Source organism: Protopterus annectens, chromosome 5.part1 (genome assembly GCF_019279795.1).
Source record: "Protopterus annectens isolate FY-2018-M chromosome 5.part1, PAN1.0, whole genome shotgun sequence".
NCBI lineage: Eukaryota > Metazoa > Chordata > Ceratodontiformes > Protopteridae > Protopterus > Protopterus annectens.
Window position 1 is genome coordinate 280558934 of NC_056736.1, and position 22019 is coordinate 280580952.

Consider the following 22019-nt stretch of genomic DNA (forward strand, 5'->3'; position numbering starts at 1 on the left):
GACCCAACAACGACAATGATCTTTTGTTACATTCTACTTCCGTCTGGATCATCAGTTTTTTGCTAATGTCAAATGTTTGACTCCCCTTCACAAAACCACATTGATCCATATCTATTTTGGCATTACATTTGTATTTCTTTTAACCATTACATATATCAATACTTTATAATCATAGTTTAGTATTAAAATTGGCCTGTGTGAAGCTGGATCTGATGGATCTTTACCTTCTTTAGGTATTATAACTACCACTGCTTTCTTCCAGGATGTCGGTACTACTTCTCCTATTAAAATGCTGTTAAACAAAAACTTCCAGATCTTTATCAGCTTTTTTTTTCTACTCTGAGCTTCCAAACTTCCAGAGGAATACCATCTGTTTCCTGTAGATTAGTTCTACATCACAATTTTTATCTCACCTCCTCCTATGCTAGCCATTAGTAATTGAGCCTCATCTACCTCTAACCTTGGCATATTTAATTATTCCATAAACATTTCCATTTGTATCTTTTCTTGATTTCACTTTTCTCTGCTTTATACAGACTTTCATAGAATTTCTGAAATATTTCTAATACCTCTACAGGATCTCTTGTCACCTTCCTTGTTACAGGCTCCCTAAGCTTGGGGACAGCCCTTTCTACTTTGTGTTGCCTGAGCCATTGTGCTAAAAGTGTTTGTGCTCTAGTGTTGTGAAAAAACAGTTGCTTAACAGAAATATTTCTAAACTTGTGTATTATTGAGGTAATTCCTTATTTTCTGCTTAGCATTCTACAATTTGATCCTCCTCTTGTTCTATGAGAGTCCCCCTATTCTGCAGTATGTTAACATTTTTCAGTCCCTATAAATAATTCCTGCTACTTCTTAAGCACAGCTCCCTTTCTTTTATTTCCACCCTATTTGTAAACTCCACCTTAATTTTGTCCCATTCCCTAGCTGTATTTGCAGAAGTAATTTCTATCCACTCGAATACCTCCTGAATAATCTCCACTACCCATTCCTTAAATTCCTCTCTTTTCAACAGATAGGTGGGAAAGAGCCAGTGTCTCATTTTTGTTTCATTACCCTGTGTTTTTATTTTAGTTATTATTGGTTCATGATCTGAAATTTTTATTGGGTGCGTATCAAGACCTTCAATTAAATTTACATGTTCCTGTGAAATTAAATTCTGTCTAGCAACATTGTAACAGTTTTAGGTTGACATAAATACATGCCAGTGTTATCCTCCTCCCTTGGAAGTAGCCCCTTAGCACTGCAAATCTGCCAGTATTATCTTTTTTCCCTCTCTTCTATCACTGTTGAAGCTCTTCCTCTTGCAATTAATGTAAGTATTCCTCTTTTCATTTGTCCCAGGTATTCCACTGAATAACCATCCAGAAAATCTTTCTGTCAAAGGAAAAACTTTAAAGACCAATTCAAGTTAGGTTCAAGCAAGGCACCCTTTATTACTTGCAGCAAGGAGACAAAGCATGTATATGCACAAGGTTTGTCTAAATGATTAATGACTAGTAGGTTATACTTATACAGTTCTCTTCCTGTCACATAGAAAATGTTACATTCTATTGCTGACGTAGTTAGACACAGCTTTCTGCATGTTCTACAGAAAATATTGTTAGACTTATTGCTGACCAAGTTAAAATATCTGTCATTCTGCAAAAACATTTTGAGAAAAAAAACCTGGCCATGGGTTTGTCAGTCCATTTCAGCATTTCAGTTTTTCTATTGTACTGTTTTAATACATGTGTTACATTTTACCTAGATTCAAGGTACATTTCTAGCTTTAGTACAAGTAATGCTGACTACGGTTTAAACTTTCAAGCATCTATTGTTTTCTTTATCAATAGCTTCTAACAGCTGCATGTTTTCTCATGGCATAAGCAGAAATCAATATCCCGTTGTTAATTTTCATGACATTAGCAGAAATAAATTACTTCTTGTTATTTGCTGACATTAGCAAAAAATAGAATGCTTCTTGTTAAGTTTTTAATGGCTGTGCAGATTCATGCATTGTAAACAGAATAAATGTATTAACCCTTTTAAATCTCAAATGCACTAAATGCACTAAGCATGCACATTACTATTACATATTTTTTTAACACTTTATCAAATTCACATGCTCAGCTCTTTCTAAGTGTGTCTCCTATAACTTAGCTATTTGCACTCTACATTTTTTAATATAGTGAGCTTGTTAATGTGGTTTGATTACTTTTATATAAATGTAAGTTTGCTTATGTCACAAGTAATAATTCAATAAGGTGTTTAAAAAAAGATGCACAATATCTGCTTAAAATGTCAGAAAGCAGAATCGAATATCTGAAAAGCAAGATTGTTGATCTGAAGTGCAGATGAGAAAGGAATAACATTTGAATACTTTCTGTACCTGAAAATTCAGCAATAAATGGCTGTGCTGCTTTTATGATAGCAAAGCTGCCATATTGATCTGGGATTCCACAACAGAACCCAGTGATTTAAAGAGCACATAGGGTATTGCTTCCAAGCATGATTAGACACTATACCTCACCTGATCCTGGTGTGTTTCCTTAACCATCTTAAACTATGGTTAGATCACGTATTTTAATTGAATAGGACCGTTTCACGGGAAACTGGGCAATGACAAGTGGAAATTTTGGCCCATCAGAACAACCGACGGTAATGGCTCAAATTAACTTTTTTAAGTAATTTATTCAAAACAAAATGCAAACTTTCACACAATAAGTGCTTCATCAGACATGAATATATATATTTAACAAACTTAATATAAATCATTTACATAAAATCACGTCATATTTCCACCAATAGAATTCATTTAAAATGCCCAAGCTTTAATACTGGTATGACTGATACAGCCTCATTCAAAACCAAGGGTATATCTGCTCTAAACCTACTTAGCCACTTATTCTTTTCATTCTTTCTGAGTCACCACATCGCCACCTGTTACATTATATTACCTGTAATACAACAAATTTAAAAACATGCCAAGCTCCTTCCTTTTTAATATGTTTATATAGCACATTTAATTCATTTTCCTTCTAATGTCAGACAAATGTTGACATATTCTTTGTTTAAGTCTTCTGTTAGTTTTACCCATATGAAATGCCGGACAAACTCCAAATAATGCAGTATAAACCATGTTTTCAGTATTACAATTAGCAAAAGTAGAGATAAAAATATTTATCTAAAAGTGGATGTCTAAAACTGCTTTTATTGATGAGATGCTGGCAAAAACTACATTTGTGACAGGGAAAATAACTTTTCTTTGACTAAACTTAACATTAACTTCATTTTGCTGGTGTTTATAATATAGCATCTGTTTCATAGATTTACACTTCTTAAAACTAAAATAAGTTCAATCTGGAATTTTGCTTCTTAAACCATGAACACTTGACAAACTATGCCAGTTTTTTTTTCATTATATCTTGTATGTTACTAGCCATTTTATTACAAGTTAATATATATCTAGTATAAACACTATTCTCAGATTGTAAATGAAAAGAGTGATGACTGTTATCAGAAAACATGTGTCCATCACCTTTAGTTCTTCTTTTTGAAGTCACCTCTTTTAGTTTTGGAATGTCTAGGGTACAGCAGCCCCTATTTAAGAAATCAGTAATTTTTTAATGTATGAATGCGTTAATCCACTCTTGCTTTGACTGTGTAAAACTACTTACTACAGTGTTTTGTATACATTTTTCTGTGATACATTTTATGTACCAGTATATTGTTTTTTTTATGTATTTGTACATGACATCTATTGATTTTTTTGTACACGACATCTGTTGATTTTTAATCTGTGAATGGGTTAACCCACTCTTACTTTGACTCTCTAAAACTGTGTAATATACTGTTTTTGTATACATTTTATTTACTTTGTTTATTTAAAATTTGTTGACCGGGAAAGTCCGACTAGGACAGAGTCTATTTTCAGTGGAGGCCCGGAGAGAAATGCTCCAGACACATATCTTTGGAATTTGTATTCCATTCCATATTTCTCTGTGATACATGATTTACTGGTGTATTGTCACTGTGTACACAGGATTTTATTATATCTTGAACTTGTATATGTAATTATGTACATTTATTTGTTTTATGTGGAGTTTTTCTCCCCGGGTCTACACTGAAAAAGGACTTGTGTCCAGTCAGATTTTCCTGTTAAACAAATGTAAAGTAAATAAAAATAAATAAATTAAAGTCGACTTCTATATTGTGTAATGGTGTAAAAATGTCATCCCTGTTGTTTAATCTATTTACTCTTAACATTTGTCCTTTCACAATATTCTTAAAAATAAAATTAGGATACATAATGTTCAGCTGCAAATAAGTATTTATTTTAACTTGCTTCTTAAAACTTGAGGTGTCTTAAAATCCCATGCTCTGATTTAAGTATTACATTACTTTAAAAATTCTATTTTATCTTCAGAAGATGTAACTGTAAAACCTGAAAAAAATTAATTGTGGCAGTTAATCAACAAAGTTATGTATTTTGTGTGTCAGGCCACCCCACAACATGGAGTTAAAAAAGCATATTTTATATAACATTTTTTTGAGAAGTAATAATTAACTTTTAAAACATATTCAGCTTCCCATATGTACGTAACCAAGTTTGCATAGGTGTTCGCCACTGGGGCTCCCATTGCTATCCCATATTTTTGTAAGTAATACCGCCTTTTAAGATTACTATCATAAGCTCTTCTTCTCATTAGGGATAACTTGTAGATCTTCTTAGTCCAAGTGCTTTCAAAAGTTTCAGTAACAGGATTTGAAACAGGAACAAACATGCTTTGTTTTCACATACTATTAGAGTAGTTCATGTGAGGAAAAACCAAAGTAAATTTAACTGTCTTATAAACAGCCGCAATTTGGTAACAGCATATACCACAGTACTCTTGTTCACAGTTACAAAAGTCAAACAAAAAAAATTTCTAAGCTTGTTTCCTGCCTTTCCTGTAACTAGTCTAGTCCAGATACAGATTTGCTGTAACCATGACTGTTTGTAAGCTTATGAGCCCCTAAAGCCTTTCTGTGTTGGAGGGAAGCCTTCTAGCTTATCAGTGGAAGTGATAAGCATTAGGTAGCATATCTACCACAAGAGTGGTTTCTGGCCCAGTAATTGTAGTTTATTGGCTGTTTGGGCAGTTTTTCCACATCTCTCAAACTTCTGGTTTAAAAGCCTGCGCTTGCGCTTGTTTTCCACTTTTCTTGTAACTAGTCTAGTCCAGATACAGATTTGCTGTATCCAGGACTGTTTGCAAGCTTTTGAGCCCCCCAAGCCTTCCTGTGTTGGAGGGAAGCCTTCTAGCTTATCAGTGGGCGTGGTAAACACTAGGTAGCCTACCACAAGATCCCGGTACAGATTCTTAGTTTTAGCACTTGAATTTGCTTATTCGTGCTCAGCACTTGTTCAGAACTTGTTGTTAGCACTAAATAAGCTACAAATTACTACAGCACTCAACCTTCCTGTTTACCCACAGGAAAACAGTTTTTGTACTTACTTTCGTCACTTGCTTAGAGAAAAACAGCTCTTATACTCAATTGTCTAGAGGAAAGTAGTTTTTGTTCAGGCATGTCCAATGGTCAGCTCCCAGTGTACTCTCCTGTCTATCTGATGAATCTGGGCATCTTGAGGCAATGTAGCAGTTGCCTCATGTACACAGACAACCCTCTCCTCCCACCACCCAACACCACAACCTGTGAGATATGCACTTATCTAGCCAAACTGGAGGTAAAGCTCTCTCCAACCAAGACTGAACTTGACAGTCAAGAGGAGAAGGTAAACAATTGCACCACACCACACTCATTACATAGTCCCACTAAACCTACACCACCAAAATCCGCAAACACAAAAACATTCACAGAGGCTCTCAGTAATAATCTGCTTAAACAACAGAGATCTCCAAAGCAGAAACGCAAGCAGTCGCCACCCCCCCAACACAACCCAAATGACACATAGCCCACAGACACAGTATGCCAATAAACTACAGCCCATAAGGCAAACCAGTGTACCCAACACACTAGTCATAGGTGACTCTGTAGTCAGGCACATTGACGTCCCACTCACCAGGCTAAACAAGGAGAAGGTTACTGTCAGCTGCCTGTCGGGTGCCAGGATCCGCCACATAACCCACGCAGTCAGGTCACTCCACAACAAGTACAAATATGACTCTGTCATTGCCCATGTTGGTGTGAACGACCTGAGACATACCTCCCTGGACTACATAAAAAGAGACATGGAAGAGCTCGCCGATCTTGTAGCCTAGCCACCGCCCAGAATGATACCGTAGTACTAGGACAAAATGATTGACTTCAACAATTGGCTAAGCTTCTGGTGTCATTCTAAGGGGATCCAGTATCTGTCTGCCTGGGACGACATGGTCGACAGACCACAGTGCTTTGCCAGAGATGGTCTGCACCTGTTGCCCCTGGGATTTTGGATACTGGCTAAGGCTCTTGCCGCCCCTATAGTGCCTTTTTTAGGCAAGGTTCAAATGACAAATTCACCACCGTAACAGGAACAGGCAAGCAAAAAATTAGAGTAATGCTACTCAGTGCTAGAAGTCTAAATCTCAAAATGCACACACTCGAGGCACTCCTTAAAATGGAGAACATTGATATCTGTGCAGTGACTGAGACCTGGTTCAAGGCTGTAGAGAGCACCCCTGCATTACCAGGCTATAACTCATGCCACACTTTTTGGCCATCTAATCTGGACCAAAACACCAAAAGCAGAGGTGTGTCCATATTCATTAAGGATATTCACACCTCCAGGCTAGTTATGCATCATAATGCATCTGGGGTTATCCAAGTGCAACTAACTCTGGGCAAAACTGCAATCCAAATTGTAGCTTGGTACAGATCCCCCACCATGCCCCAGGATTCCCACTCCTCTTTTCTTGATATACTGGAAAATATTAGGGTTCAACCAAACACCCTAATAATGGGCGATTTCAACTACCCCACCATTAACTGGGAAAACTACTCATGTACCAACTCCTTCGCTCAACGCTTTCTGGAATTCATAAATTCCAATGCCCTTGATCAACTTATCCACACCCCCACCACAGGCAACAATATCTTAGACCTAGTCATTACCAACATGAGTGATCGGTGTTCCATACTTGAAGTCAACTCCTCATACTCCTCGTTGGTCAGATCTGACCATAAGCTAATCACCCTAGATATCCGCATCCCACCCCCACCCACTATTAAGGAAACCACGGTAAAAAATTTCTACAAAGCCAACTTCATGCTTCTTAAGACAGAAGTGGCGAACTTCATGACACCCATGCAGACCAATACAGTTACGACTGCTGAATCCTACACACATGCAGTCTATAAGCACTTACATGAGTGCATGGTTCGTGCTATCCCAAACAGAGCCAAGACACTATCCTGCAAAAAAAGGAAGCCAATCTGGTGGTCCTCTGCCGTAAATAAACTCTACAACAGAAGGAAGAAACTGTTGCAAAAGAGAGTAAAATCCCATGAGTGGAGGAGCTCCCTGGTCAACCTCAGTAAGATGCTGAGATCCCTTATAAGATCCTCCAAAGCTAGCTACTAAAACAAAATTGCCACTGATTCTAAGGGCAGCCACAAAACATTCTATAGCTATGTCAAGAATCTCAATGGCAACACCCAGATCTTCTCTGAGTTACAGCACAATGGCACGAAAATTACAGAACCAACTGATATTGCCAACATCCTGGCAGATAGGTTCAGTGATAACTTTACCCCCACCCCCTAAAGGGCCCATATCTATACAGGAAGAATGCAGAGTCCCTGTAATCACATCTATGTAGGTAAAAGTTGCACTCTCTAAAACCAAAAACACAGCATCCATGGGACCGGACAACATCCGAGGCTGCATTTTACACTAACTTCAGAACGAACTGGCTCCCCACCTAAGCACCATGTTCAATCATAGTCCCATGTCAGGCTTTGTGCCCACTGAATGGTGCACAGAAACAGTTATCCCACTCCACAAAGGGGGAGCCACCACTGATTGTGGGAACTATCGCCCTATTAGCCTGACGAGCCTGGTCTGCAAGGCCATAGAATGTATCATCATGGAACTCATAAACAAAGATGTTGGTAACCTCCAAACTCTGGACCCCACCCAGTTTGGGTGTGTGAAAGGCAGATCATGCCTTCTGAACCTAATTGACTTCTTTGAGGCAGTCACCAAAGCCATAGACAAGGGTAAGGTGGTTCACACAGCCTTTTTTGACCTCTCCAAGGCTTTTGACACCATCCCCCATTCTGGAATTATAGCTAAACTCACTAGACTAGGTAAAAATCCCTATGTCACAAGATGGGTTGCCAACTGTCTCACTGTCAGAACCCACACTGTAAAAGTTGACAAGTGGAGTACCACAGGGTTCAGTCCTGGGACCTCTCCTGTTTGGTATCTACTTCTCTGAAGTACAGGCTAAGACAGAAGGCCTCTGGCTAACGAAGTTCGCAGATGACTGCAAACTAGGAGCCATAGTCGAGTCCCCAAATGATGTGGACATCCTACAGAAGGGCCTCACTGAGACAGATGCCTCGTGTCAGAGGCATGGCCTCAAGCTCAATGCCAAAAAGTGCATTGTCATCCCCTTTGGTAAAAACTCTGTACCCATGAACTACGACATAAACGGCAGTCTACTTAACGCCAAATATGTGATAAAAGACCTTGGGACCCAGGTGGACAGTAGTCTCTCCTTTGATAATCACATCACCACTGTAGTCGGGAAATCTTTCTATGTGGCACACCTCATCACAAAAGAGTTCTCATCCAGCAAAAAAGAGGTCATTGTTCCCCTCTACTGTGCACTCATTAGACCCATTATAGAGTGCAATGCCCCTTTTGGAATGTACCTCACAAGACATCTGCAGCAGCTGGAAAGGCCACAGAAGTACATCACAAAGAGGATTACTGGCCTCAAACAGATGCCCTATACTGACAGTCTCAAAAAAACTCCAGCTTTACTCTGTAGCATATCGCCTACTCCGAGGAGATCTCTGCCTAACATATAAAGCTATGTTAAACCCAGAGCTGTTGGACATGCTACACCTAAAGAAATCCGAATCCCTCCGAGCTACATGCTGTAAGGACCTAAACCTTGTCACCACAATAAACAGGACACGCTGGAGGGATAGATTCCTGTCCCAGAGACTTCTTATACTCTGGAACAAGCTACCCATCTATGTCAAGCAAAGTTCCTCATTAGCACTCTTCAAGAAAAATTGTGATGAGTGGATGGGAAATAGGAAATACACCCTGGGGATCACTTTTGTGGCTCTGCTCGACAGGGGCACAGGAAATTAACTTTCGTGGGTGGCGTAAGCCAGGGAACCTTGTTGGCTAGGCTTACTTAGGCCCTTGGGCCGATAGCCTAGTACCTACCTATGAACCTTTCTTTAGAACTTCACTTTCATACTCAGTACATTGGTAGAACAAAATATTAATAGTGGTACCTGTGGTCTGTTGTATCGAACTGCTTCAAGTTACTAGGCCTCTTGCCTTCTTTTCTCTTCCTTTTCCTCATCCTCCTTCACCATTTTTTCTTCCTCCTGTCTGGGGCTATTGGCATAAGTTGATTTTGTGGGAGTGAAGGGAAATCTAAAGTGTTCAGAGCTGCAATATCATTGGCATACACTCTTATAGGAATGGCCCATGGTGATGCTTGCGGTTATGATATCTGATTTTCCCCTGAACAAGATGCCAAACCAATGTTCATTTGCTGTTCATTTCTCAGCCGGTAAAACATTTTCCCCAGTTTAAAATCCTTGATGTCATCCTTCGGTTTTTGCCATTTTGTGGCAAGTAATAACTTTCTTGGGTGGCGTAAGCCAGGGAACCTTGTTGGCTAGGCTTACATAGGCCCTCGGGCCTATAGTCTAGTACCTACCTATGAACCTATAAATAATGAAATATTGTCAAGCATGTCATTGTATTTCAACTTTTATTGTGGGAATAAAGGATTATCAATTTTTTAAAACAAAGTGATATCGGTTAAGTGTTGATTTTCAGTGGAGGTAAAAAAAGCATTAATTAAACACATATAGTCCGAGTGCAACTTTTATGTTTGAAGGTTGCCATTTACTTAGTGGTGAAGGATAGGTGGTTCCATAGGTTGGCATTCTTAAAACATGTAAGACTCTAGGAACTATTTTAAGATTCAAGTAAGAATGAACCTTTAGCCTCTGCCATTGTAGCTTTTTAATATGAATATGACTTACTCTGTAATTCTCATATGTGTGTGCATTAAAGCAGTTCATACCATTGGCATTTGATGTTTTGGTGGCCAGGAATACTTACATCATTTCCATCCTTTCAGTTAAAAACTGATGTACCGACACATGTAAAATGCTTCTTAACTGATTCTCTTGCCCATCATCTTGTGGTGAAAGAAGTGACAGTGACTGTAAAGACTTCATTAAGAATAAATAGGAGCCCTGTGGGCACAGCAAAAATTTTACATTCTAAGACAACAAAATATAGGTAGCTCAAGCAGGTAACTGAGCTGAAAACCAAACAAAGAACAACTAACAGTAATGACGCAAAGTAACTCCTGTAAATAATTTAATCAAAACAAAATGCAAGTTTTCAAACAATAAGCGCTTCATCAGACATTAATGCATTAATTTAACAAACACAATGTGAATCATTTATATAAAGTCATATGTCATAATTGCACCAATAGAATTATTTTAAAATGCCTAAGCTTTAATACTGGTTTATTTGATATAGCCTCATTCAAACCGGGGGTGGGGGGGACTTAAAGAAAGAATATGTCAAAATTTGTCAGACATTAGAAGGAAAAATGGATTAAATGTACTGTACAAAACTGTTAAAAAGGAAGGAGGTGAGCGTACTTTTAAATTTGCTGTATTACAGGCAGTAAAATATAATTTAAGAGTGGATGATGTAATGACTCAAACACTGAATGAAGATAAGTGAATATGTAGGTTTAGGACAGACATAGCCTTAGGTTTGAATGAGACTGTATCAATTAAACCAGTATTAAACAGTAGGCTTTTTAAATTAATTATATTGGGTCAATTATGAGATGAATTTATATAAATAATTTATAATGAATTTGTTAATTGAATGTATTAATGTCTGATGACGCACTTAATGTATTTTGTTTTGTTTAAATTGTTTGCAGGAGTTACTTTAAGCCATTACAGTTAGTTGTTCTTTGTTTTCTTTGTTTGGTTTTCAGGTCGTCTATACCTGTATTTTGTTGTTTAAGATTGCCCATCAGAATGGATGGAAATATAAGTTGCTTTACCCAGCTATCTTGAAAGTATTTTTTAGCAGGTGGTTCAGTATCCTTCACTTTGGCTGAAGAAGCCCTTAAAAACTGCATCAGTCTTTCTCTGTTAGTGATGAGAGTACACTTACTTCTAAGTCAAAGGATGTTGCCTGTAATTCAAACTTTTCCCGTCATGTGGCCATTGGATCATTTTCCAGTCTTCAAAAGGTGCCTCATGCTTATCAGAAAGCTGCACATGCAGCTGCTTGCTAAGATAGAAATAATTTTCCATGTTGACCACTTATTATAACTTGTCTTTTCTACCAACAACAGATAATTGTCAGCTGTTATATATATATATATATATATATATATTTTGTAGTCTGTTGTATTATCTTTAATCTCTTCCCACATATCCCTAGCTCCTATAACAGAAGCCTTTGTAATCCATACTTCTAAATACTTTATAGTGTAAATAGGTATGGGTATCACTGAATCAGTTCATGTGTGGGTATATAAGTTATGCCTATAGCCTTTGTTTTGTCAGCATTAATTTTATATCACAAAAAGACTTGAAATTGTCTTAAAATGTTCCACAAAACTGGCATGTCCTTTTCTGTTTATCTCAGGTACAAAATAATGTCATCTACAGATAAACCCAACTTTTTGTTGATTACCATACCAGTTATAAACTTGAATTTCTGAGTCCCTTATTTTCTTTGTCACTGACTCTAAATATAAATCAAATAACAAAGGGGAAAGAGGACATCCTTGCCTGGGTCTTCTGTTCAGACACAACTTATCAGAGAGGAACCCTCCCACTATAATTCTTGCCCTGATCCTCCATATGTCCACCTAATTAACCTTATTATTGTATCAGGGAATGCATATGCTTCCATTGCCGTACTGATGAATTCTTAGCTTACTGTGGTGAATGCTTTCTTTGCATCAAGATCCACCAGCAACATTGGTATTTTCACGTTCTGTTACTTTTGGATCATCATTGTTCTGTTAATGTTGTCAAATGTTTGCCCCCACCACAAAACCACATTGATCCATTATCTATAAATTTTTGCAACACCTTTGCCATTCTTTCAGCTAATATTGACATAATCACTTTATAGTCATGGTTTAAAATTGAAATGGGTCTATATGAAGCTGGGTCTCACAGGTATTTACCATCTTTAGTATTACAACCACCACAGCTTTCTTCCAAAATGTCAGTGCTTCCCCTACTTTTAAAATATGGTTAAAACCTTCTAGATCTTTATCACTTTCTTACCTCCTAAATTCAAAACTTCCACAGGGTTACCATCTGTTCTTGGAGACTTTCTTGCAGACAAATCATATGTCACTATTTTTCTTTCATCTGCTTCTATTTTACCTGCCAATTGTTGAGCCTCATCTACCTTTAACCTTGGCATAATTAAGTCTTCCATCAATATTTCCATTTGTTCTTTTTTTTTTTTGATTTCCACGTTTCTCTGCTTTGTTCAAAATTTTGTAAAATTTCCAAAATCTCTCTAATACCGCTACAGTATTACTGGTTATTTTTCTTGTTATAATCTCCCTAGGTTTGGCAACACCCTTTTCCATTTTCTGTTGCCTAAGTCATTGTGCTAAAAGGTTTTGTACTCTGGAGTTATTATCAAGAATGGTTGCTTAACAGCAATCTTTCTGACCTTATGCATGTTATCCAGATACTCCTTTATTTTCTCTTTTGAACTCTGCAGTTACACCTGTTCTTGTTCTATGAGATTCATCTTATTCTGCAGTACTTTAACCTTTGTGATCTCCGCTAAATAATTTGTATTACTTCTTAACTGCATCTCTTTCCCTTTCATTTTTACTTTATTTTAAACTCCATTTTTATTTTATCCTACTCTAACTATAACTTCTGAAGAAATTTATATCTTCTCTAATAACTCCTGAATAATTACCACTACCCATTCCTTAAATTTCTTTCTTTTTATCAAATAGGTGGGGAAGCACCAGTGTTCCATTTTTACTTCATTATCCTGCATTTTTATCCTAGTTTTTGCATGATCTGAAATAGTTACTGAGTGGGTGTTGAAGCTTTCAGTTAGATGCACGTGTTCCTCTGAAATATTTCTGTGTAGTCTAGCCCAGTTATTATACCTTGGGGAATGATATGTAAATTGTCTTCTTGTTCCTACTACTGAATTCACATCTTCCATACTAAATATTTTCATACATTTCTTCATAAATCTACCCTCTTTTGTTATATTTCCCTTCTAGGAACCCCCCCAGATTCATCCTCACTGTTGCAAATCAAGTTTAAGTACTCCCCACTTATATGTAATATTCCCTGCTAATCATTTCTCCCCAGATTTTCTTAAGCTCCATAGTAGCCGTTTTTTAAATATAAGCCAGCATAATCCTCCTCTGTTAGCAATAGGCCTTTACTACTATAAAATCTACCATTGTTATCTTTTCCCCTCTTCTATCAGTATTCGAGTGCCACTAGCAATTAAGATAATTACTCCACTTTTCCCTTCTCCCTGATATTCTGCTGAATATCTGTCCTAAAACCCCTTCTTTATGAAATAAACACACTCATTTATTTCCAGATGTGTCCAATGCAGCATTACTATTTGCACTGTGCATTTCTTAGTATAATTCAGTAGTCTTCCCTTTTTGTCTATTCCTGTAAGGCCATTTATGGGGCAAGATAATATGGGTAGTGTAGCCATCATGATGAGTTATTGTTCACACCTATTAAACGTAACAGTTTTTTTGTGTATAGGAAAAAACAGGTTATGAACCAAACCACAGCAAGTAATATCCACATAAAAGTATTTTATTGTGAGCGCTTTCACAGCCAAATCAGCTGCTTCATCAGACAAATTCAAACAATGAAGGCACCATATTTAAAAGACAAGCCAATAACAAAAGGCAGGCAATCAACTCATTAAATACTTAAAATCATAGTGAAACACCATACTCTAAAGCTAATCACAAATGTAAAACAAAAAATATATAATATATAGAAATATATTATATTAATAAATATTTATTCGGGCTGGACCATCAGTCTTCGCTGCCGTTATTGTTTTTGGTTGCTTTTTTTATGTATATTTTCAACTTTTGTGTTACTTGCACACACTATTGTTTGGCAAGCTGGTCTTTTATGCAATTGTTTCTTGTCATCTCCAGTTGAACCTCTATCACATTTAAGACTTTTTGTTTTAATGGTAACACGCATAGAAAAAAATTAAACATATTTTCTCTTCTGCTGGTTGTACAGTGAATAATTATTTTCTACATTCTACTGTCTCCATTTTTTAATACTTTTCCCTTCTGCAACAGTCTTGTCAGAGTAAACTCAGCTGGTATGATTGCATCTTTATTAATGTAGGTATTGGCTGCTTTCTCATGGCCAGATTTGGAACATACACTCTTTGTGCCCTTTCAGTTAAAAAAATCATACTGTGGATTACCAGTCCTGTTGCTTATTTGTGCTTTCTTGAAGTTAATAGTCTGATCTGTCCAATTTCTGTGGTATAGCAGAAAATCTCAGGTTTTCTCTGTGTGCGCCCTCTTCTAACTTGACCATTTTTTAAACCACTCTTCTTGAGAAATCTAATACTCGGCCTTTACTTCATTTCATTCACTTGTGCTTGTAGTTTTATCAGTTTATCTGAATAGCTGACTAAAGATTCTTCCATTTATTTCAGCCTTTTGTTGTTTGAGTTGATATACTTCTTTAGTGTTTCATTTATTTTACTTGTCTGAGAACATTTGATTTTTTACTCTAAATTACTGGAAGCCATCTTTTTTTTATCAAAGCTGAAGCTTGAATTGTTTATTTATTTATTTTGCTGAACAGGATGCAGGATTCTGTCTTTTCACCTTTTCTGTTTGATTTTCTTTCAGGTTCTCTAATTTTATTCTTTCATAGCATACAGACAGTGTACATACTAGCCAGCATCTGAATTTTACTCAAAGGTGTAGAAGTACTAGCTTTTACTTCTCAGTTTCTTTTTTCAGACTGGGAGAGATTAAATTAAGCTGTTGATCAGTGTGTAACCATATTGGAAGTCTCACCATTCCTTGTCTTAATGTTTGTGCTTTAGAACAATGTGGAGGCATGCAAATCATGAAGCCATTAAAGCTGAATTGTAATTCAATTTAGGTAAAGATGTGGCTTATTGCTTCAAGCCTATAGTGCAAGGGAAAATTTCTTAATGGATTAGTTTAGTAGGAATGAGTTGTCCTGATGCATGTTGCTTTATTTATTTGCTTCTTCATTTTAGGTGCGGCTCAATGGGTGTGAATATCAGCCTAAATTTGCCAGTCCTAACAAGAAGCATGCCAAAGCTGCAGCAGCGACTGTGGCACTTCAAGCTATGGGTCTTGTTCCAAAGGACAGCACACCAGCATCAAGTGACTTCACTAAAGCAGAAACAGAGGCTATGGACCTTGTTCCAAAGGACAGCACATCTGCATTAAGTGATGTCACTAAAGCAGAAATGCAACCTGTAGGGCCAAATGACAGCACACCAGCATCAAGTGACTTCACTAAAGCAGAAACGCAAGCTTTGGGCCTTGTTCCAAAGGACAGCACACCTGTATCAGTTAACTTTGCTATACCAGAAAAAGAGGCTTTTGACCTTGTTCCAAAGAATGATATGTCTGCATCAAGTGACTTCTCTAAAACAGAAACACAGGCAGTGAGTCTTGTTGCAAAGGACAGCACATTTGCATCCCGTGACTTTATTAAAGCAGAAATACGAGTTATAGGTCCAGAGGACAGTACATTTGCATCAAATTATTTCATTAAAGCAGAAACACAAGCTATGGGCCTTGATCCTAAGGAAAACGCACCAGCATCAGGCAAATTCACTAAAGCAGAAACACAAACTGTGGGCCTTGTTCCAAAAGACCGCACATCTGCATCCAGTGATTTCACTAAATCAGAACTACAAGCTATTGGCCTTGTACCAAAGGACAGCACAGCTGAATCAAGTGACTTCACAAAAGCAGAAATAACTAAAATAATTATTGATGGCAGTGGAGCCATTCTAATGTAGCTCAAATGCAGAAAATGAGCGCAAAACTGAATTTCTGCTAGAACTAAAACAAATGACATGACCACTGCACTGAAGTTTAATTGAATTAAAATCTGGAGGGTTTGCTAAGTTACTGAACTGGATTAACACGCACAAGTTCCTTTATGGAGGTACCTTTATATACAGTTGTATTTAATTTTAATCTGTTTCTGTTATTTCCTTAAGTAACTGCCATATATTTTAATTAATATCCACTGACATGAAAACATTTTCAGAGCATCATTGTAATTTAGTTGTTTATGAAGAGACTTTTGTTCTTCCCGCAACATTTTTCTGGCAGGAAGTAACATTTTAGTCATTTTCTTATTTTTCATAAGACCTGTCGTTGGATACAATTATGTTAAATGTATTGAAATATCTAACATGTTTATAGACATGAGGTTTGTCTTAAAGTACTGTTTTGAAAGCGTCTACATACACCTGCCTTTAAATGATTATGTGTATACTAATTATTTATTTATCTGTAACCAGGAGTGGTCCACTGTTTTGCAATGTCCCATTTTCAGGGGCACAATTAAAGGCAGAAATGAACCATTTTGTGTTTTATGTTTGGATATAGTGCACTGTATATTGCAGGCTTCTTTATTTTCTCTGTTATGATAGGAGAAAATGTCAACTTATTCTGGCCACATAAAGTACTTATTTATGCATTTTGCTTTGAAAATATTATGCTTGTTTATTTGTTTATGTGTTGTTGATTGGACTGTCCATTTAGGTAAATGCCTATTTTCAGATGTGACCCGTAATGACAAACTACAGAATTCAACACTTGGATTGCATGTCTACAGAAAAATGAATAATAACACTTGAGATATCAACAGACATGATTAGTAATTTTACAACTAAATTTAAAAATGTTTTAGAGAAAGACATGGTTTGTATTCAGTACTGTCAGCAATTTGGAAAAGATTGAAAGAGGAGAAAAAGCTGTCACGGCAGTAGGGTACATGTTACTATTTGAATGATTAAAATATTTTCTAAACATATTTACACTACACATGTATCGTGTATGTTAGGACTTACATTAAAATATTTGTAGAAGACATAGAGAATGGTAGTTATTATGATGTGCATCAGGAATTTCAGCAGAATGTTTACTTATACATTTGTTGCATGCACAGTTACTTTCAGAGCTAATTAAGAACAGACCAGTTTATTTAAAACACCCTCATAGTTGCTGCTCCTGGTGCCACTTGGAAGGGTATTCCAAATGTTTCCTGAAGATGGAAATCTGGATATGTTGTAACTTCCAGTAGGTTTCAAGGGACTGCTGGCAAATGCATGATTTCTAATCAGAGTGTACTATTGAATGAATTGCTACTTAGGCAAAGGTTATCATTGTAAATGAACTGAAAGATATAGTTCATTAATGCAGTATCCAATTTCTGTTTGAAAGTAAACCATTTCAGTGTAACTAGAAGGTCACGTTGCTGACTATGTAGAAGACTAGAGTATTTGTTATAAACCTTTTGAAGTTTGTTAACAATACTATGGGAAAAAAACTGCATGATGCAGCTGTATTGTAGCCTCAAGAAAACTCAGAAGGAGCAAAGTTTAGATGTAAAATATGGAGATAGAAACTGTAAAAGTTCTGTATAAATTACAAAATATTTGATTCTTTTTTTATCCAAGGTATGACATGCTCTTCAAAAGTGACTGTGTTGTCCATCATTACACCCAAGTATGTAGATTATGTGTACTGTCAAAGTCATCCTCACTCATTGTCACAGTGAAGCTTAAATATAAGCATGAGGATCAGTAAGTGGTTGCTGCAGAAGTTAATAGATGTAATAATGCTATAGTTTATCATCAGATGGAATTTCTACTGACAGCACTTAAGGTTAGTAAAACCATTCTGTGATTTCTTATTGAGTCTCCCTGTGAGTACCTGTAGTACATTAACAGGACTGATTTATCAGCTGATTACTAAATCACTACATTACTTGAGCAGAGAAATTACTCATTTGCTGAACAAGACAGCCCCCAACCCTCTGAGTGACTCTTGAAGGATACCCTTATTACCTTATTTAATCTGTCATATATACGTTACTCCATTTTTTTTTCATTTTTAATAGTTGTGTAACCAACACATAGTTTTATTTTCAGCCCAAGTAGCAAGCTGTCATGACTAAGTATCAGGTGCTTTGCACATTTCTAGAAGCAAGGCTGCTGTGGTTCTACCTGACTTTTTCAAGTCCATCCTTTACATATTCTGATACTGTCAGGAGGGTAGTATTGACAAAGTGACAGCTGTGCCATGGCCTACTGAGCGTGTTATTAGCTTTGTGGTATTCAGTCAATTGCTCAGTGAACAAAACAGTCTAAGATGTTATCTTATTTAACATGGCTTTGCACCTGAAGTTGTTTAATTCAGTGTCTCTCCCTTATGGATGGGAATGAGACTGGCTTCTTTCCACACAGAAAGTGTCAGATAATTATTTTTATTCAGTCTTTCTGCTCTGAGTTATGAGTCCTTAAGTTGCTTGTCAAATCTGACCTGATATAACTAATACTACAGCCTTGAGCCCCATTAAGAATTATTTATCCCATCATACTCTAGTGCACACTGTCACCTCAAATCTCATTTATCACCTTCACAAAGTACTGAGAGTTCCTACTGGGTATTCAGCTGCTAAGTGATCTTATCTGGTAACTTTTTCTTTCTAAAATTGCTAAAAAACACAAACTTCTTAATACTAGTTATTTTTGGCTATAGCCTTCTCTCTGACGATTCTTTCTTGTTTAGAAATTTCTTTCTTTTCAAGCTTTTTGGTATTGAGCATCATTTGCCATCTCCCCGTTTAAAAAAATATTATACGAATCATATTTGGTTGAAAATGATTTCAGGCAGCACACTTCACTTAAAGCTCATTTCACTGAAAGCTCATTTGGTCAAATTTCATTTGGTTGAAAATGAAATATAGCCCCTGCCCCACTGCAGTGCGACCCTGGAGTGAGAATATTAAGTAAGGGGGGGGGGGTGGGAGGCTCAGCGCTCCACAATGGAGGGTGTGGGGGGCTACAGTTTTTACTGAACATATATATTAATATATTTTTAATGGATACACTTTTATATAATAGTGAATACACTACAATTATGTGGGGGCTACACCCCCCACTGTGGGGGGCTGTGCCCCGCACCCCCCTTATTAATATTCTCACTCCAGGGTCTCACTGCAGTGGGGCAGAAGATATATTTCATTTTTGACCAAATAAAATTCGATCAAATGAGCTTTCAGTGAAGTGTGCTGCCTGAAATCATTTTCAACCAAATATGATTCGTATAATATTTTTATATATATATATATATATATATATATATATATATATGTATATATATATATATATGTGTGTGTGTGTATATATATATGTATATATATATATATATATATATATATGTGTGTGTATATATGTATATATATATATATATATATATATATATATATATATAAAATCTCTGTGTGTACATATAAAATTTACATGTCTTTCTATACTCATGTTGCAGTATTCCACATATGGGTTTACTCCTCTTGCTTCGCATACATCTGGCCAGTATGCAAAAGTTTTCAGTCCCTACATGGTGCGTGGGATGTCTGACATGGCTCAAAGAATGTGGGCCATAAAAGTGATGTCTGCACGCCCCAGCCCTCAGAACGTCTCAGCCGCCAGTCATACACCAGGTATTCCTGCTCTCACTACCGCCATAGTTGAGAAATCAGATAAGTACCCTGTTGGGGACTCTTTCAGTCCTTTTTTCTTTATTGTATTGCCTGTTTATGTCATTCCGAACAGAAAGGGCAAGTGTACTTGCAGTCGGCAGATTTCTCACAAGGACACCTATGATCAGTGTCTCTTCTGTTTGGGATGGACGCACAACAACAAGGCCTGTCCAAATTGTCAGGTGTTTGTGTCCAAAACTTTGTGTGCAGTAAACCTATACTTAGAAAATCAAAGGTTAAAACAGATTGCATTAGGGATGGATCATCCAATGTACCTATTCAACCACTAAAGAAGGCCAAGACTTCACGGCTTATCATTACCGCTGCACCTCTAGTGTCCGACCCTCAGCCCATGGCTCATGTCGGCCTGGTACAAGAATCGGAATCCGGCACCCTGCATATAGTTGGGTACCTCTATAGAAGCCGCACAAGTCCGTGCGGAGGGCACATCTGTAGAGGCTGTTCTGTCTGTCTCTGATGCCAGGGGGGAACCAGCAATTGCAATAGGCCTGTTGGATGCCTCTGGTCCTTTACAGTCTCAAGATTCCAGGCCTTCCCCTCTTCAGACACCAGCTAGGCCCCTTCAAAAGAAAAAAGAAAAAAAAAAAAAGAAACACCTTTCTTCTCCTTCTGAAAGCATGCCCGACTGGCAGACCTTCAGTCAAAGCCTGTTTAATGCCTTTATGGCCTTACATCCTGCTTCTGCAGGGACTGCTAACATTCCTCCTTCACTTTTGAGCCCTAGGCCTCAAACTTCAGGTCCTACCACAAGGGGTTATTTTTGGCTGTAGCCTTCTCTCTGGCTATTCTTTTTTGTTTAGATATATATATATATATATATATATATATATATATATATATATATATATATATATATATATATATATATATATATATATATATATGTGTGTGTGTGTGTACATATTATAAAATTTACTTCTTGTTGTATGACGTGTTTAACTGCCTTTATCTTTTATATTGTTAGGTTTAGTATTTGCCTTTTATTTGTGCTGGTGTTTCTTTTTTCTGTAGCTCAATCAGCATGGACCAAAAAAAAAGAAATAAGTTTTAGAAGGTGTCAAAAATGTGGACATAAAATCTCACCCCAAGACACTCATGAGCTTTGGGTGGTGTGCTTGGAAGTAGGCCTTTTGTCAGTGGGCTGCATGATGTAGAAAGCCTTTGGGCCCTGAGGATTATCAAACCACAGGACAAAAGGTACAGTCATGTACACTTACCATAAATGTAGATGTTCGAGTGTATTCACTGTTGCAGTCATCACACTTGGGTTATCCTGCCAGGGGTAGCCCTCAGGCGGCCTGAATACCAGAGGCTTAGTATTTCTGCGTTGGTTGCTGTTGCTCCAAGACTGATGTCAGGTAGTCAGTGGTACAAAAACAGGCAGCCGACACCATTACATCAGTTTTTCTTGCCCAAATGTTAGGAGCCCCCAATAGGGAGCTAAGTTATGATGGAGTAACACCACCATTAGAAAGTAAATACCAATAGCCCTGTAAGGGTAAGGAAGAGAGAGAGAGAGAGAAAGAGAGACAAGGGGGCTGGAGGGTGGGAAACCAGGACTGCAACAGTGAATACACTCGAACATCTACATTTATGGTAAGTGTACACAACTGTATTATGTTCTTCGTGTTTCACTGTTGCAGTCGTCACACTTGGGTTGATTCCCAAAGTTGAGGAATGGGTGGAGGCAGTCAAGAAGAGTTGGGGCTGGCTAGTATGCCCTGCAGGACTGCGGTTGCAAAGCCTACCCGAGATTTTGAAAAGATAGGCAGGTGGTAATGCTTGGTGAAGGTATGAACAGAACTCCATGTTGCAGCTTCCAGGATGTCCCTGGTAGAGATCCCTCTGAGAAAGGCTGTAGAGGTTAAAGTTGCCCTCATAGAATGTGTTCTGACCCCCTGTGGGGGTGGTTTCCCATGGTGTTTGTAACAGAAATGGATGCAGTGTGCTATCCATTT

The 22019-nt window shown here is 37.4% G+C and overlaps 1 protein-coding gene across 3 annotated transcripts in view; it reads left to right on the forward strand.

Annotated features, from left to right (window-relative positions):
• SON (SON DNA and RNA binding protein) overlaps positions 1-16852 on the forward strand; it is a 1200918-nt gene extending 1184066 nt beyond the window's left edge. For all 3 annotated transcript variants that reach the window (XM_044072950.1, XM_044072951.1, XM_044072952.1), the window contains one exon: positions 15506-16852. In XM_044072950.1, the coding sequence (XP_043928885.1) occupies positions 15506-16282 (777 nt within the window). In that variant the 3' untranslated portion in view covers positions 16283-16852. The remainder of the gene's footprint in view (positions 1-15505) is intronic.
• The last annotated feature ends 5167 nt before the right edge of the window (positions 16853-22019 follow it).